This window comes from Octopus sinensis, linkage group LG14, assembly GCF_006345805.1.
Source record: "Octopus sinensis linkage group LG14, ASM634580v1, whole genome shotgun sequence".
In the NCBI taxonomy this organism is placed as follows: Eukaryota; Metazoa; Mollusca; class Cephalopoda; order Octopoda; family Octopodidae; genus Octopus; species Octopus sinensis.
In genome coordinates, this window is record NC_043010.1 from 19,681,480 (window position 1) to 19,701,031 (window position 19,552).

A 19,552-nucleotide genomic window follows, 5' to 3' on the forward strand; every position below is an offset into this window, starting at 1 on the left:
ATATATATATATATATATATATATATATATATATATCACGGAGTCTGAGAAACTCCAGCTGGAAGGATAAGACAAGGGAGATAAATATTGCACTTACTACATGCTACTGTGGGGTGGTCTGCTAGAAATAACAGCTGAGTCTTCTTCATACTCTATTCTCTCCTTAAAAAGGAAGAACACATTGGATGACATAGCCCTTGATATACAAAGCTGTGGGGATGGTCATGGATGGAATGCCTTTGATCCTAGATTTACGGGATCAATGCTGATATGTTCTGTTCATATACAACATTTTTTTAGGGAGGAGGTTATGATATAATTGTTAGTTTTAAGCCATTAATCAACCATCATTAAGCAGACATGTGATTGGAAATATTCCAATCATGAGCATCCCATCTTTTTCGGGAGATTCGACTGCTATTTCTAGCATCTAACATAGAGACTCTCTCGTTGGCTCACATCTTGGTTGTTTGTTGTTTAGCCCCAGGTCAGTACTCTTTGAGCAGACCTATGAAGTTGTCTACAATTTGTTACTGATGCAGTATTTCTAGGACTACCTTATCTCATGTGTCCTTCATGTTTTTGACAACAGTGTTATTTGAGAGAGATTTGGCTGCTATTGTTAGCAGTTCAAGTAATTACTTACATGCTTCCTCATTGGCTTGCATCTTGATTAATATTTTAGATGAGAATTCATCTCTTCAAGAACCATAAATTAAATTAATTGAAGCAAATGACAAACATAAATCAAAACATCTTCCTTTGTATTTAACTCTTTAGCATTTAAACCGGCCCAGACATCCTTTTTATTTTATGCTCTCACATCTGTTCTACTGTGTCATTCTGAAAATAAGCAATCACATCATCAAAATAAAGTATAATTAATTCAAAATGATGTGAATAAATAAGGATTACATTTGAGAGAAAAATCTGAATGCTGAAGGGTTAAAATACCTTTTCACTGTTTATTTGTTTGTTAATCTCTCCAGATATTCCTGAATGGTCGGCTGTGCCAACAACCGGGAAGTGCACACCTTGCTAAAGCTGTGGTGGAGAACCTAGATCTGTCTCGTCCACAGTACTTTGCCATCCAGTCTGTTGCTGCCAATGGTCAGATGTCACCCTCAGCAGAGGTTGTCTTTGAAGGTTTGGAGCGATGGCTCGATGACGGCGATAAAAGCACTGAGTCGGACACAGATCTTTCAGAGATCCTTCCTAGTCCCCTTGGTAATTCAGGACCACAGAGAACGGTAAGTTCTAGTTTTTGTTCTGTTGTTTTAATTATGTTATTATGTTAGCGGAGAGGGGTGCAGATGGTAACTTGCTGCCCCAAACATCATATAAATTGACCCCCCTTTATTTTGTATTTAAGTCATTTTGTATTGAGATTTATTTCTGCCTTTCATCAAGAAAATGACAAGGGTATGGGTTGTGATATTCATTCCTTGCTGAATGGCATTTACAAGTGTAGCCCAGTGGTTAAGAGGTTTGCTTCCCAATCATGAGATCTTTGGTTCAATCTCACTTAGTAACATCTCAGAGTAATGTCTTTTTAGCTTTTGGCCAGCGTAAACCTTTTCAGAGAAATTAAGTAGATGGAAACTTTGTGGAAGCCCTTACTGTGTCACCTAATTTTGTGTGAGAATTATATTAAGAATTGACATGTCTGTGGAATATTCAGCTCTGTCTACACCTTAATTTAATAAGTCAATTGATCATCATTAAAACTCACAGGTAAATCTCATTAAGAGGGAAAGTGGTAGAGTTACAGACTTGTTAGAACCTGGCTGCAAGAGAATTCACCTGGTGCTTCCTATCTTATTACTGGAAATGTGAGGTATAATTTATGGCAACATGTTTTTGCCACCACTGTAAGGTAAAGTCTTAATTATCACTATGGTGGGAGGTTTTAGCCATTACTGATGTAGTTTTGACCATCACTACAATGTACAGTTTCAGCTATCACTGTGAGGTGTAGTGTTACATGAATAAATGTATTTTTCTTATCTCTGAGCTGCTGGTTTTGATTCTTATTACAATCTCATCAGGGATCACTAACCCACTTCATTTGTTCATCAAGAAACTTATTACTTATTATTATTATGTATTAGGACTTCACTAAAGTGGATAGTCCAATTTGCATGACAGCAGTTTGACTTACCGACATGAGTAATTAATTATCATCAAGAACTCCGTCAGTTATGATGACAAGTGTTTCTGTTTATCTAATCAATAGAGCAACCTGCCCATGAAATTAAGGTGCAAGTGGCTTAGTACTCCACAGACACGTGTACCCTTAATGTAGTTCTCAAGGAAATTCAGCATGACATAGAATGTGACAAGGTTGGCCCCTTTTGAAATTCAGGTACAGCTCATTTTTATTAGGTGAGGGACTGAAGCAACATGAAATAAAATGTCTTGCTCAAGGACACAACATGCCACCAGGAATTGAACTCATGACCTCATGATTATGAATCGAGTACCCTGACCACTAAGCCACATGTCTTCACCAATTGTCATCTATCATCATCACTCATACAATACTTACAGTGCAATCCACCCAAACACCCTGAATGTCAGTAAGTGCAGTTGTACTTTTAATTTCAGTTTGTTGCAATCTATGACTACAACCCATCAGTGCAGTCTCCACATGACTACGCAGAATCTGAATTACGGTTTAATGCAGGTGACCTTATCACAGTCTTTGGGAACCAGAGGTCAGATGGATTTTTCTGGGCTGAGGTAACTAGAAATTATTATCTTACCTCTTTGCCTTCATGTCTGAGTGTGTGTGTAAGTGTGTATTGTAAATAAATATATATTATATGTATGTAAATATATATATATATGTATTTACCTACAATTATGTATAAGTATCTCTTTGTGTGTGTGTACAAACATGTACACATATGGGCATGTACTTCATCAAAAATTCTCTATCTTTCAGTTAAATGGTAACCAAGGGCTTGTCCCTGCAAGTTTTGTGGAAGAAGTTCCAACGAAAGGTTCTCGGTCAAAACCAGTAAGTTTCACAATCCACTTTTTAAGATTGTTTTTCTTGCCTCTCCGTCCACTACAGCAGCAGCCCCTGACCGTTTATCACATCATGGTGGGCGGAGCATGATTCACACAGCAAAACACTATAAAGTACATGATTTATAATTTAATTATTACAGACATAATACAGGATATATTACATATGTGATGCACATATAATGCAGAAACACCCTGCAGACGGTGAGGGTCAAGAAAATAAAACTAAAATTTTTAAATTTATTCTTTTTGTGTAGTCTGGTGCCAAATGGTCCATACCCAGTTAACTGGAAACCCTTTCACTTTAGGATCTATTGTTCCTTCTATCATCCATTCTACAACCTGTTGTTCTGTTCACTGTCTATTTACCTTTCATTCCTTCAAATTTGATGAATGACACAGCAGACTGACTTACCAGAATTCTGCTGGACTATACTAAATGTTAACTTCTTACGACCTTGTTCCAATGCCAAAAGACATCATCTTCACCATTTCTCTTTATTGTTTATTGTTATTAGTATCATTATTACTAAGGCGGCAAGCTGGCAGAAACGTTTGCACGCCGGGCGAAATGCTTTGTGGTATTTCGTCTGCCGCTTTGTTCTACGTTCAAATTCCACCAAGGTCGACTTTGCCTTTCATCCTTTCAGGGTCAATTAAATAAGTACCAGTTACACACTGGGGTCGATATAATCGACTTAATCCGTTTGTCTGTCCTTGTTTGTCCTCTCTGTCTTTAGTCCCTTGTGGGTAGAAAAAAAATAGGTATTTCTTCAATTGCTACGTTCTGAGTTCAAATTCTGCCAAGGTCAACTTTGCCTTTCATCCTTTTGGGGGTTGATAAATTAAGTACCAGTTGCATACTGGGTCAATCTAATCGACTGGCCCTCTCCCCACCCCCCAAATTCCAGGCCTTGTGCCTATAGTAGAAAGGATTATCATCATTACTACGAAGACGACAAGCTGGCAGAATCATTAGCATGCTGGACGAAATGCTTAGCGGTATTTCTCTCTCATCGCTACATTCTGAATTCAAATTCCGCCGAGGTACACTTTGCCTTTTAATCTCTCTGAGATCAATAAAATATAAAACGCCTGTCAAGTGCTGGGAGTCGGTGATATTTATTAGTGGCCCCTCCCCTCAAAATTATAGCTTTAGCCCTCTGTCAGAAACCGTTGTTGTTGTTGTTATTATTATTGTTGTTGTCATTTTGCTTTTCAGGTGAGTCGCCAGAACAGCAACGCCTCCCAGAAATCCCTACAGAACACAGTTGGTCGAACAAGTAGGTGATGTGATGTGTGGCTTACCACACCTGTCTTAATGAGGTGGTGGGGGAAAAGGGTGGATGGGTGGGTGGAAATAAATAAGCAATAATAATAATAGTAATAATAATAGTAATAATAATAGTAATTAATGTTAGTGCCAAATCTGTGTAAGATACATCTCATATATATAATAGTATATTTATTATATCCATATGTTTATATATATATATATATAATAGTATATAATATATATATATGTATTATATATATTATATATTTATATATAATATATATATATGTATTATATATTTATATATAATATATATATATATGTATTATATATATTATATATTTATATATAATATATATTATATGTTTATGTTTCTATATATATATATACATATTAGAGTTTGTTCCAGAAAACCCCACTTTGTGTTAATTGACTGCTGCATCTGATGGTTGATCACAATGGCTGTGGGGAGGGGTGGGTGGGATGGAGAAGGAATCTGGAGGTGGGGGGGGACTGGTGGTGAGAGCTCGATGTTCTCTCCTTCACAGCCCTCACTTTATGTTAATCTCTCTGTTACTTCATAACTGGCTATTATTGTGTCTAGCTAGCCACACACACACACACACACACACACACACACACACACACACACTAGACTTGTATTATTAAGTATTTGTCACAATACAATGAATGCCATGCGTTTGTGAAAGACTTTGCTTAGCGCCACAAATGCCATCCATGGACTTTGGTTATGATTCCTGCCACTTGTCACATTTGTATTTCATATCATGGAAAACTGGAGTTAAGGACAAATTTCTATTCTAATAATAAAGTTTAACCAAATTACTAAAATACTTCTGTGTGTACTTAAATTATTAAACTGGACATTTATTGCTCATAAACGTGTGTGTGTGTGTAAAACTAAATTCCTGTAAATGGATTGGATGGGGGGGGGGGGCTCTTAGGTCTTCTGCCATTTGCAGAATATGTTCTGTACAGTTTGTTGCTAATGCCATAAACTCTTTTAATAACTTTTATTACAACAACAAATGCAGTAAATTTTATTGTTGAAAATTTTGAAATGGAAAATTAAAAAAAAAAAAAATACAATTTTCTTAAAAGTATTTCAAGAAAATTCTGTTTTATAGAATTTACCAATATTTGTAGAATTTTCATAAACCTGTAAAGTTTACTAACATTTGCAAAGTTTCTGTTTATTTCTGGATTTTTAAATCCATTTCATATAGTTGACATAATTTTGTAGTATTTATGCATTGGCAGGTATATGAAATATATATATACACAATCTCTGATATTTAATCAATGACTAGACCATGGTTTGTGTGTAGTATGAAGGATCACCTGGCTAGAGAGCTGGGTAGGATCTCGATCGAATATTGATCATTTCTACATATTTTAGATAGTAGATGGTGAATTTGGATGTAATTGATGTGCGTGTGAGTGTGTGTGGGTACATGCGTAGTTCCATATGTATGTACGCACACACTCAATGCAGCGGGTGTGGAGGTTATCTTACTAAGCAGTTATAACTATTTCATTTACATGGTTGCCCTCTGCATTGCTGATACATACACACACACATATATATATATACACACACACACATACATATTTACATATATGTATGTATGTATGTTTGTGTATATATATATATATATATATATTTGGCATGACAAATTATGCCATGAGATGATATGTATTGGTATGGTGTATAATACCACCTTATTTAATATGTATAGCTTTACAGGAATAATTCTAATATCCGGTGTACCCATAATGTGTATATATATATATATATACATATATATATATATATATATATATATGCATCCCCCCACACACACAAATATATGCAGAAATATATCCATATAATCTAATAATCATTGTTCAAAGACAACATTTTATAAAAAAATGTTTAATCCTTAAAAAATAAACCATGCAAATACAGTATACAATATATATATTTATGTGTATATGTATATATATATATATATATGCATGTATATATATTTATATGTATATATATATATTTATATGTATATATATATATAAACAACATATGTATATATATGTGTGTATATATAAACAACATATATATATGTATATATATATATATAAATGATATATATATATATATAGATATATATGATATCATATACTGCTTATATTTTTATAAGTAAAACAATAAATTATTCTCTAAAAAAAACAATAATCATAATATTAAATATCAAAAATATATATATAAAATAAAGCAAAAATATTTTTAAAAAGCACATGCATGAGGAAGAATGTTTCACATTGAAATGGTGGAAATGTTTTTTTTTTTTTTTGTGGATTTCATAGTTTTAAAGTTTCCTCTTATAAACTGATTGGGGAAACAAAAAAACTTACAAAAATTAAACAAAAAAAATATATAAACATTTGCCTGAAATACTCTTTGTACAATAATAATAATAATAATAACGATGAGGATGATGATTATGATGATGATATGTTCACATTAATTCTAAAGAAGTATATCAACTTGGTAGTGTTGGTGTTTGTAGAGCAAAGATGTTTTGGGGGGTGAGGATGGGGGGGTGGGGTTGAGTAGAATAAAGTATATTGTCACCCAGGTGTGAAGTGCAAAGTTATATACATACATACATACATATATATATATATATATATATATATATATATATATAGACAGCTTGGTGGCAATGATGACTAGGTATTATTGTTACCAAGTCCTCTCCACCCAGAGTCGACACTTCTCACCTGTAAGATAGATCTATCTCTAAGTGCCATCACCTTGATGTGCCACTTATAGTCAGCAATGACTGAGGTACTGCAAACAATAAGTACTCTTGTACACCCACCCCCATCTACCCCCTACTATACTGCTGGGTTTTTTTTTTTTTTTTTTGTTTTGTTTGGTTTCCTTTTTTTTGCTTGGTTTTCTGTTGTATTTAACAGTTTTGCATTTAATTTGAAAATTACTGCTTGAAATCATACACATATATACATACCATTACACTGCCATACACACATATCCACACCTTTATATACTGAAGCACACACACACACACACACACATATACATATATATATACACATATACATTATTACACTGCCACATACCCATATACATCCTCACTGTTATACATACAAACACTTTTGCTCCCAGCAACATACATTTGCATACTCACACATACTTACAAACTCTCCTGCATACACAAGGCAGAGATTCAACCGGAAGCTACCCAAATTCTTAACATTGGCATTGAGTTCTTAGAGATGCCATTTTGGATTTACTTTCTTTTGGCTGATTTTTATTATCAAGGAAACCATCAACAAACATTATGATTCTTCGATGCCTTATCTACCTCTTACATATACTCTTTTGGTTTGTGTATATGGTCAACGTTCACCACAGATACACACACACACACACACACACACACACACACACAGAAGTGAGCATAGGTGGGGCAACTGGGCAGAATCTAACAAGTATCAGCCTGCCGTCTTTACCTTCTCGGAATTTTTGACCTGTGGAAGGTAGAGCGGGATGCGAATACAAAAGAGGTGTATTGTGGAAGCCCGTCTGCAGCCATTGTTATGGAACACCTAGAAAACCGTGTTTGGTGTCGAAGAATGCCCCTTTACTTTTGGGTTAACATGTATTTAGCATTGCTTCCCATGTGGTGAGAGACTGCCTTGCTATGGTAAGGGAAGTCTCTCCTTTCTTGACAACCGTTGAGTTCCTTGGCAACTGGCGAGTCTCTCATAGTTTTGAATTTCTTGCCTATTGCCAAGTCTCTCAACTACAGTCAAGTCTCTCGGCAAATCTGAGTAAATGTCAGATGCATAAAAAAAAAAGAAAGAAAATTTTGAAATTCGTGACCAACGATGCAGCTCTTACGTGATAACCCGAAGTCATTCTTCACATAGCACACACATATATTGAAACACACATACACCTGCATGTGATATCGCTGTTTTGTCTGTATGTCTGTATATGTAGTGACAACCACACTTACACACATGCTCATTTGGAAACAGAAGACGAATGAGAGAGAGAGAATGCTATGGGTGTATGTATGTGCCTGAGCCACTTCGCTGTTAACTACTGAAGCCTCACTGAGACCCGGTCATATCCTCTCTCACTGAGGGGTCACGTGTTGTCAGAGAATGCTCACGTCCAGCACTTCAACAATTCCATCCTGATCGCAGACTAGAGGACGGATGCAATGGTAGAAGTCACTGCTCTTGTTGCCTCATCAAAATTCTCCAAATATGTCTTCCAACTCACGGACACACAGACACACCCCTTTACACATACATACTTATACAGGTCTTTGACAGAAAGCAATAACAAAACCCAATGTTTGATTGTAAAACCTGCTGTGCCGTCCGTCCATCGTCCGAAACATGAACAGGTCTCAATTCAGTGTCCTGATCTCAAGGCCTCTGCATCAACACCACTCCTCTTACGTAATATACACTGTTAACTTCAGCCTTTAACTTTTTTTTATTCCATCTTTAGACATACATCCAAATATCCAAGGCAGCGTGTGAAGGCACGTGGCCTGGTGGTTAGGATGTTTCACCCATGATCGTAAGATCATGGCTTCAATTCCTAGACCAGGCGACGCGTTGTGTTCTTGAGCAAAACACTTCATTTCACGTTGCTCCAGTCCACTCAGCTGTAACTGGGTCACCCTGTGGCGGAATAGCCTTCCAATCAGGGGCAATGTTGACCTGCTCGCCTAGGCAGTGGGACGACATAATTCAAAAGCTAAAACAATGCAAAGCGCATTGTGACCAGCGATGAATAACAACGTCTGATAGCCTGGTCGATACTGTGATACCATGATTATATATATATACATCTATATATAGCTACCAATAGTGTAAGGAACTCTGGGAAAACATTATATGCTCAGGTTGGAAGTGGTAAAAATGCTTTTGTATTTTGTTTTGCAAAATATCTTTCAGGAATTAACCCCATTAATAGATTGTTTGTTATGGGTTTATATGTTAAGAACAGTTAAAAAGCCATGAGGGGTTTTATGACTTCAGTGCCTCGCTCTCTTTTCTGAGCTCAGTTGCCAGCCCTGGCACTGCTAGATAAAGCTGTGTTCTCAAATGATACCCACCCATAATACCATCACCACCCTCGCAGACCAATGAAATAATGTTTTAGCAGCGTTAATGGAGGTTAAACTATTATTTCTTTCCTTCTCTTTAGAAAAATGAAATTTCAATAAATGCAAAGGTTGTGTTCCTGAGAAATTAAGTAAATTTCTGTTTAAGAATTAATCAAAAATATTCTAATGACAGGAAAATCTTGTCAGCTCATTGTTGTATCTGAATTTCTGATCATGGTTTAGCAACTCATTACATTTTCACAGTATCCAGTGACCATCCCACCGACTTGGTTGAACTTTACTACTACTACTACTACTGCTACTACTACTACTACACCACATTATATTGTTAGATGTCTTGTTAACTGTGGTTTGTGTGGTTGTTCTCTCATAAATCTCCTGGACCGCACATCAAAATACAATGAGAGGAAGCCCCTCACTGGCCACTGTTTCATGTTCTAACCAACATGATGTGAGTTGAGTCTTTGCTTCTGTAGACTGTTTCACTGGATACGCTGCCCTGTGTCAATTTGCCAGGGTAATTCACTTTCTGCATCAAAGATGTGTGAATAGCTGTTAGAAAATGACTGAGACACCACCAAGAGGTTTACCAGTGTTTACTTCAAGACTAAAATTATTTCTTTTTTTTTTACCATTCTTCCTGTCTTTTGATTCTTCTGGAGTTGAGAGGGACTCCACTGTTATTTACTGTGATCTGTCAAGTGATCCTCTTTCCTGGACCGCTCAACATCAAATATACAGGGGATCAAGCTTTACAGCCTGTAGTAGGTCACAGGGATTATAACTCTTCACTCCAAAAGCAAATTCAAGTTGTTGTTGTTGTTGTACTAAGCTATGTAAAGTTGGATGGTGAAAATAAGTTCCTGGTATGTCAAGACAAGGAGTGGTTTTGACAGCCGGTTGCAGCTATTTCACCCCACTAACACAGCCGATGCCCACTTCATCATCACTTGTTCTCTAAATGCTCAACAAAGATATTAAGTTGGCTAGAGGTAGTAACTGTTCATACACCAATGGGTAATAACAGGGGAACTTTCTCAGTTACCTGGACCGACTTTTAACATCATATACTGGTTAAGTACTTCAGCTATTACTCACAAACATTTCATGTGTTCTTAAGCAAATCTTTTAATATCTTTTTCCTGGGGCAATGTCATCAATTTTTGGAATACTTATTGCTTACCTACACAATGAAATAGTGACAGTTATTATATGATAAACAATATCTATATGCACCTCTCGTTTAGTCTTACTTTCCCATGTTTAATTAAACATCCTTAATTGTAAACACTCTGGTTACAGATATAAATTACACTGGTTACATTTATCCACTTGTTATAAACTATACTGGTTTTAGGTATAAAATTATATTTAAAACACTAATTAAAAATATTACTGATTACCTTTTGTTTTTGTTTTGGTGGTTCAGTCTCGAACTAGTTATAAATGCGATTATAAGCCACATCAGTGGTTACAATAATATTAGGTTTATATACCACTGGTTATAAACAAGTCAATATGTCTAGTTAAACAGCTAACCTGATAGAAATAAGATTCACATGTTAGGTAACTAGCAGAACCTGTAAAGGTTCTGGGTATCTTTTCTTTCATTAAATGAATTAGAAAAGATCATCTCTGATAAATAATAATAATAATATATATTTTAAATAATTAATATTTTATAATATTTACTTAAATACTCAATGACTGTTTTAGTTATAAATATCTCTATTAAGAATTTTCTAATCTTAATAATTAAGGAATCCTAAGAGTTAAGGAATTATAAAGTTTTTTTGCAAAGTCTTTAGGGTGAAAGATATTCAATCACTCAGGAATTCATTTGAAGAAGACTTCCAGTCTTAATTTGAAAATACTTTCTGGTTTGTGGTGGTGCCAGGGTTTATCTCTGGATTTGCTTTGGTGAAATACTGAATCTATTCAAGGAACACTGCTATCGGTATTGAAGTGTTAATTTAGCCTGTATTTAGTTGTATGGTTTAAACAATGGACCTAACGATGGATTAGTCCTAACACATTCATCGTGTTTGTTTGATCCAACTTTGGGTGGAACTGTTGTTATGTCAGTTGTAATATGACTCAGCATTTCTGCTGCAGCTTGGTCGTACAGTCAGTCAAGCTGAATGTTAACGTGTGAGCCATCTCAGCATGTATAGTTTAAAAATAGACATAGATCTTTGTTGATAGAAAATGGGGTTTTGTTCAGGGAGGCAGGGTACAGAAATATTTCTGGGATATTCAGATCAGGGGTCAGAATCACAGAAGGAGACAGATGTATAAAACTTTCTTTTTTTTTTGTGAGAGGAGTGGTTAATCTTTACATTTTTCACCCACTGATGGATTGTTTTTGATATTTTGAAATAATTTTCATAATTTACAGACTTTTCTTCCTCATTTTTGATTTTAGGGGATCGAAGGGTCAGTAATCTCTTCATTTTTGTTTTATTTTTCGTTTTTTTTTTGTCTGTAAAAAAAAATTTTGTTTTATATTTTCAAACTTTCCACTCCAAGTTGACTTCTATTTTCATGTCTTTCATAACATATTCTGACCAAATTCATACCTAAACAATTGTGTGTGCATGTGCGAGAAAGACAGCATTTTCTATAAAATATAATTCTAAATTAAAACTACATTATATATATATATATATATATATGTAGTATTTATCACATCCACCAAACTCTCCTACTACTTATAATAATGTTTTCATACTAACACACCCTTTCTTGCACTCTTGAATATTACTAAATATACTATTTGTATATATATATATATATGTAGATAGGTAGATATATGTATACACACATTTCTACACCCATGGTTCAATATCCGTCAGAGAATATCACATTTCTTTCTTTCAAATCGTTATGTTTACATACATATATATAAATATATCTGTTAATATTGATTTACAAAAATGCCTCAAATGTGTGTGTATGTTATATATATATATATATTATATAACATATATGTACATATATGTATATACACATATGCACACGCACTCTGTCGTAGATGTAGAAGTATAAAACGCGATTGAGTTCTTTTTCATTGAAACAACTTTATTGTTCACGTTATTTTCAGTCTACAAACATGGTAGCAACAAATTTGACTCTCCTTATTATTTAATATATATACACACACTATTCGTGCTGAATAAATATAACGTTATCTTACATTTGAAATATTCACCATATACAGTGTATAGACACTCATTAACATACATGTATACATATGTGTGTATATATCATATATATGTATCTGTTGTGAGTGAAACGCTATAGTTGTATCATGTATGATATGAAGATAGTTCACATAAAACTAAGATATCAAACTGTAATATTTACTTTTCAACGTCTGAGAAATATTAATGCATGTGGTTAGTAAAATGTAAATTTAAAATATAAACGTTAGTTGTTGTAGGTGTATTATGAAACACTAATTATACAGAAGTCAATACTTTTAAGGGGTGTTTTTTAATTCCCTTTGGAGTGAAAGAAGCACCTTTAACCAATATTTCTCTTGTAAAGCACTCCAATTGCTGTGAGCAATCTATTGTTTGTGAGTCGTCATATCTAGAAAGCCAGTGATATATATATATATATATATATATATATATTATATATATATATATATACACACACACCTATATAGCAATTAAAGTATTTCATATAATGTATGTGTAAAATCAATTTAGTGAGCTAATAAATGAATGTATATTTGAGCAGTGACATCAAGGTTTCAATCCTGACTCATAATTCATTTAAATTGTGACAAAATATATTTTACTGTTATTTTATTAACACAAACCACACAAAAAGAATTCTGTTAGTGATTGATGTAATTAAGATTGTGGGGGTTTAACTTCATTTCACTACATTAATGGTAATCTGGAACAAACTATTAATCTTATTATTATCATGGACTAGGGCTTTGGGAAAAAATGCTCTGCAAGTATCTCTTCCAGTTCCTTGCATTCTGAGATCAAATCTTGTGGCAGGTGGTGTCAGTTGACTTCAACTTTCATCCTTCCAAGATCAATCAAATTAAGTACCAGTCATGTACTGGGGGATCCATCAAAACAAAGAAAAGGTTATGGCATTGTGTGCCTATATTTTAGAAAACTATTATTATTGCTTTTTCCCCCGTCAGAACAACTGGAAACGACTTGGCCAACCTTTTGTTCGTCACTCATCCGTCCGTCCACCCGTCTCTTCTTCCACCTCAACAGGGTTTTAACCAACCAACAAGACATTGGCAGAAGTTTTGAAATTGAAGAAATAAAAAAGAAGAAATTTCAAAAAAAGAAACATCTAAATGTTTTAAAATGTAAACTAAAGTCCAGCGGAACTTAGTAGCTGAGTGTGAGATAGAGACTCTAGACAGACACTCATCCTACTGCTGCTGAGGCAGTAGACTACTGCTTCCATATTGTTGTCATCACTGAAGCAGCAGAACTCTGCTGCTTCTATTTGGTACCATATGTTGCATCCACTGCATGTTTATATATACAAGTGCGTGTATATATATACATACATGTATATGCACATTTGTATATTTCTTGCATTACAATGCAACAAAATAAAAGAGAAAAAAACAAAAAAAAACAAGAACTCAATTGTGTAGAGAAGAAACTGTTTTGTTTGTTTTTATTTTATAATTATTTTTGTTTTGCTTTATTTTTTCTTTTGGTTTTCTTGTTGATGTTCGATTTCAGGTTCCACCCCCTTCACCACCTCCTTAGAACTCCCACGACTTTACATTTTTCATGGCAGCATCAGTATATCTGTTGCAGAAACAAATCATTACCAGTCACCTTGGATTCACAGAATCAGTGGAGCAGTGAACAGAATGCCATGTGGTGTTTAGTTATCATGAGTTCAGATCCCACTATCGGCTGCTTTGATGCAAATTTGTGGTTCTCTGCTTGTTAGAAATCCTTATTTCAAAAGCCCTAAAATAACGACTTCCTGCAGTAGTGGTGGTCAGATGATGTGCCTCCGAATAGCATCTTGTAAGAATGTGAATTTCATAGAAATTAAATTTTGATCTATGCATATTTGGATAAAAGGCCACATTCTGGAATAGCCAAATAAAGAAGATCAATAATTGATCAGACAGTATCGGAACTGGATATTTCCTTGGTATTATTGATCAGCCCAAGCATTAACAATGTCTTATTTGTGTCTCTTCACTCTGAGAAAAGACAAGATTACAAAACATTGAATTCCTTTCTTCGCATGGCCATTCTGCAGAATTCTCAAACTCTCCTCCTGTCAACAAATTCTTGCTAAAGAAGACAATTCCTACTTACCTGGGATTCCAAAGTTCACCATAAGTTTTGAAAGTAACAACAGTCCTAACGAATATTGGAAGACAAGTCAAGGAGCTATGAGCAAAATGCAAGGCTGGTACAATTGTCGGGTACAATAAAACCAGCCCTACATCTTTCAGAGCAGTGGTCCCCAATTTTTTTCGCATCCCAAACTAATTCCATGCAAGACAATTTTTCCACAAACCAAAGGATCACGTACGTAACACACAATAAAGTGCATAAGATATAATTACATATATATCGGTTTTAAATTCTGGCACAAGGCAAGCAATTTTGGTGGGAGAGGTTAAGTCAATTACACTGACCCCAGTGTTCAACTGGTACTTACTTTATCAACCCCAAAAGGGTGAAAGGCAAAGTCGATCTCATTGGGATTTGAACTCAAAACAGTTGAAATGCTGCTAAGCTTTTTACCCAGCATGCTAACAATTCTACCAGCTTACCACCTTATATCATATATTTTACATATAAAATGCAAAAATATCCTGTAAACCACAACGGTCATTAAAATAGAAATGAAATTTTGAAAATTATTCTTTCTGTGCAGCCTGGTGGTTGGTAAGTCCGATGATAAGAGATTAAGCAGCAGTCTGTAAGAAGACGTGTCTTTTGATGACCCAATAAATAAGCAGTCACATCCCTTTATCTTCAAATCCTACTGACCTCATCATGCTTGTCCTTCAGGATGAATTAAGTACCAGTAATTCACTGAGTTTGATTCAACTGACTACATCTTTCCTCGATGTATGTTGCCATGAGGTGGAAGATGACACCTGTATTTAAAGTACCAGTCATATACTGGGGGACGGGGGTCGATGATATCAGCAACCCCACACACACCTTCCTAAAATTAATGGCCCTGTACCATAATTTGAAACTGTTATTCCTGTTGTTGTTGTTGTTGTTGTTGTTAGCATGTTAGACCGAGTTCTTTGTGGCATTTCTTCTGATGTTATGTTTTGAGTTCAGTTTCTGTTGAGGTCATCTTTACCTTTCATCCTTTCAGGGTTGATAAAATAAATACCAGTTAAATACTGGGGGTCGATGTAATCAACTAGCTCCCTCTCCTAACATTTCAGGCCTTGTGCTTTTAGTAGAAAGGATTATTGTTATTATTATGTCTGGCCAACAAGGAGAGGGATTCTGTGATGGTAAAAGAAGACACTTCCTCAGGTATCAATCACTAACATCTATACAGCTTGATTCAACATCTTGGGGATCGATTTGAGAGGCGCAAAATATGTCATGATTGTATCCAAACATTTTGAGTTGAAGAAGCAGAACAGTAAAGCTTTTATATTCTGTAACTTCCGTTATCTAAGTGACCAAGATAAGGTGGATGCTCTGAGAGCATAGCTGTGAAAATAAGATTAGGCTGGGCAAAGTTCAGAGAGCTCCTACCCCAGCTGGCAACAAAGGGCCTCTCTCTCAGAGTGAAAGGCAGATTGTATGATGCTTGTGTGCAAACAGCCATGCTACATGGCAGTGAAACATGGGCTATGACAGCCAAGGACATGTGTAGGCTTGAAAGAAATGAAAACAGTATGCTTTGTGGGATGTATAATGTCAGTGTGCATGTTCAACAGTGTAAGCATCTTGAGAGGAAAGCTGGGCATAAGAGGCATCAGATGTGGTGTGCAAGAGAGACGACTGCACTGTTATGGTCATGTGATGCATATTGATGAGGACAGCTGTGTAAAGAAGTGCCGATCTCTAACTGTGAAGGGAACATGTAGAGGTAGACCCAGGAAGAAGGTGGTGAAGCATGATCTTTGAACTTTCAACCTCACAGAGGCAATGACAAGTGACCGAGACCTTTGGTCATGTGCTGCTGTGTTTGAAAGGACCCATCAAGCCAAGTGCACCTATGCTACTGGCACATAAAGAACACCTTTTGAGCGTTGGGCCTCACAGAGGCAATGACCGAGACCTTTGGCATTATGTCATGCTTGAGAAGAAGACCCATCAAGCCAAGCAAAATCACAGTCATGGCAGATACCGGTGTCACACAAATTGGCACCTCTACTGGTGGCATGTAAAAGCACCCCCAATGTCATGCAATTGTAGTTGGCATTAGGAAGGACATCCAGCTTTAGAAAACCATGCCAAATCAGACTGGAGTCTGGTGCAGCCTTCCAGCATGCTAGTCCAGTCAAACCATCCAACCCATGTCAACATGGACAACATGACTGAGTACCTACGTCAGAAAATATAATCACTAACAAAATACAGTGGCTGATGTATGAATCCATTCCCCCATCACATCACAATACTAGAATTATACTTATGATAGAACACATCATTAAGGATCTGCCCTTTGTAGACTTATTGATGTTGTCATAGATGGCATGGATTAACTGATTGGGAGAGCGACAGACAAAATTCCATGTGGTATTTAGCTATGTCTGATTGACGTTGTGAATACAAGAGCTGAATCATCGTCACCATATCTCTCTCATTAGCACTCTCTTTATTTTATCTTACTCTCTCACTCGGTCGTCTTTTTCTCCAACTGGAGTATCCATGTATCTACAGCAAGACACCTATGTCCGTCCCTCTACACCTTTAATCTCTCAACTGGCACAAAGCAACCCCACCAATACTACGCCCCAATTCTATTAGAGGGGGTGTTTTTACTTTTTTCTTTTTGACATACATGGTACTTGATGCCACATGTGGTGCTGGTATCACATACAAAGCACTGGAGCTGGTGCCACATAAATAGCACCTAGTCCATTCTATAAAGTGGTTGTCATTAGGAAGCTATATAAACCCTGCCAAAACAGACGATGGAGTCTGGTATGCTTCCTGGTCTTGTCAGCTCCTGTTAAACCATCCATGGAAAACGGACGTTGATGATGATGATGGAAATCAAGCAGCAGCAAAGAGCCTGGATGAGGGACTGACGTAACCAACTTATATCCCTAGAAATCTTTATTTTGAATAGATCATTTCTGAAATAATGACCCTCAATAGTTGCCAGTTGGATAATGTTCTTCCAGACTGTGTTGTAAGGGTGGGGAATTAATAGAAATTAGGTCTAATCTATGAATATTTGGCTAAAGACCACCCTTTGAAATAACTGAGCAAAGGTCAATTATTGATCAACAAATATTGGAATTGGATATTTCCTTGGTGATATTGATCTTCAGTAAATTTCTGCATTTAACTAAATTTAGAAATGATTTATCAATGAATTTCCTGCTGAGACATTCCACATGAAACCAATATTAGAGATTGTGTGGAACAAATTTGAGGAGAACAGCAGAAGAGGTTCTTGTTCACACGGATGTTCAGTAAGGTGTCAAGCAATGTTTCCAATTATAATCTGATAGTCACTAATTGATCAGGTCTATATATTGCAACAGAAATACAAGACATTGAAACACGTAAGTTTCACAATCATCATGATCATTTAACGTCTGCTTTCCATACTGGCATGGGTTGGATGGTTTGACTGAAAACAGGTAAGCCAGGGAGCTGCACCAAGTTCTGATCTGATTTGGCAAGATTTCTACAGCTGGATGCCAACCACTCCAAGAGTGTAGTGGGTGTTTTTTTACATGCTGCCAGCACGGGTACCATTGGCCTGACACTGGCATCAGCCATGACCATGGTCTCACTTGGCTTGACAAGTCTACACAAGCACAGTATATCACCAAAGGTCTTGGTCCCCTGTCACTGCCTCCATGAGGGCCAACACTTGAATGGAGCTTTATATGTGCCACTGACACAGGTGCCAGTCAGATGGCACTGGCATTGGCCATCACTATGATTTCACTCAGCTCGACAGGTCATCACAAGCACAGCATATCACCCAACATTTGATGGGTTCTTTTAACAGGTGAGATACGCCTTGGCCATGACTATGATCTGACGAGGTTTGACAGGTCTTCTTAAGCACAACATATTACCAAAGATCTCGATCGCTTGTCATTGCCTCTGTAAGGCCCAGCATTTGAAGATCATGCTTCACCACTTCAACCCATGTCTTCCTGTGTCTACCTCCACAGGTTCCCTCCATCATTAGAGTGTGACACTTCTTCACACAGCTGTCCTCATCCATACGCATCACATGACCATACCAGTGCAGCCATCACTCTTACACACCACATCTGGTGTCTCTTATGTCCAACTTTTCTCTCAGAACGTTTACACTCTGTTATGTATGCACACTGACATTACACATCCAGCGGATCATACTAGCTTCATTTCTTTCAAGCCTACACATGTCCTCAGCAGCCACAGCCTATGTTCCACTGCTATGTAGCATGGCTGTTTGCACATAGACATCATACAATCTGCCTTTCACTGTGAGCAAGAGGCCCTTTGTTACCAGCAGAGGTAACTCTCTGAACTTCACATAGCCTATTCTTATTCAAGCAGCTATGCTCTTGGTGCATCCACCCCGCTACTGACTTGGTCACCAACGTAATGGAAGCTATCGACTATTTCTAGTTTTCCTCACTGGCATCTGATGGAATCTATTTTCTACACATTTTTAGTGTTATTTGTACTGAGCATCTTCCACACACAAAAGCTATTTTCCCTGTTAACCTTTCTCTGATATTGCTGCACCTCTCATGTGTCCATAGCTTATATTGTGTACATCTCATGGAGTTTCTACCTAAGCCTTTTCAACAGATCAAGCAGGGTCATCTACCTGAAGGGATTTGTTATTTGTCTGTTTTCCTATTTACAATTACAGAAGT

The 19,552-nt window shown here is 36.4% G+C and overlaps 1 protein-coding gene across 3 annotated transcripts in view; it reads left to right on the forward strand.

The window, feature by feature from the left end:
* The window catches only part of LOC115219141 (protein MLP1 homolog), a 197,500-nt gene that overhangs the window by 168,962 nt on the left and 8,986 nt on the right, over nucleotides 1–19,552 (forward strand). For 2 of the 3 annotated variants that reach the window (XM_036508716.1, XM_029789235.2), the window contains exons 27-30: nucleotides 990–1,250; nucleotides 2,608–2,742; nucleotides 2,948–3,022; nucleotides 4,256–4,316. In XM_036508716.1, the coding sequence (XP_036364609.1) occupies nucleotides 990–1,250; nucleotides 2,608–2,742; nucleotides 2,948–3,022; nucleotides 4,256–4,316 (532 nt within the window). Of the gene's footprint in view, nucleotides 1–989; nucleotides 1,251–2,607; nucleotides 2,743–2,947; nucleotides 3,023–4,255; nucleotides 4,409–19,552 lie in introns of those variants that run through there. The other variant, XM_029789234.2, reaches the window with a different exon arrangement.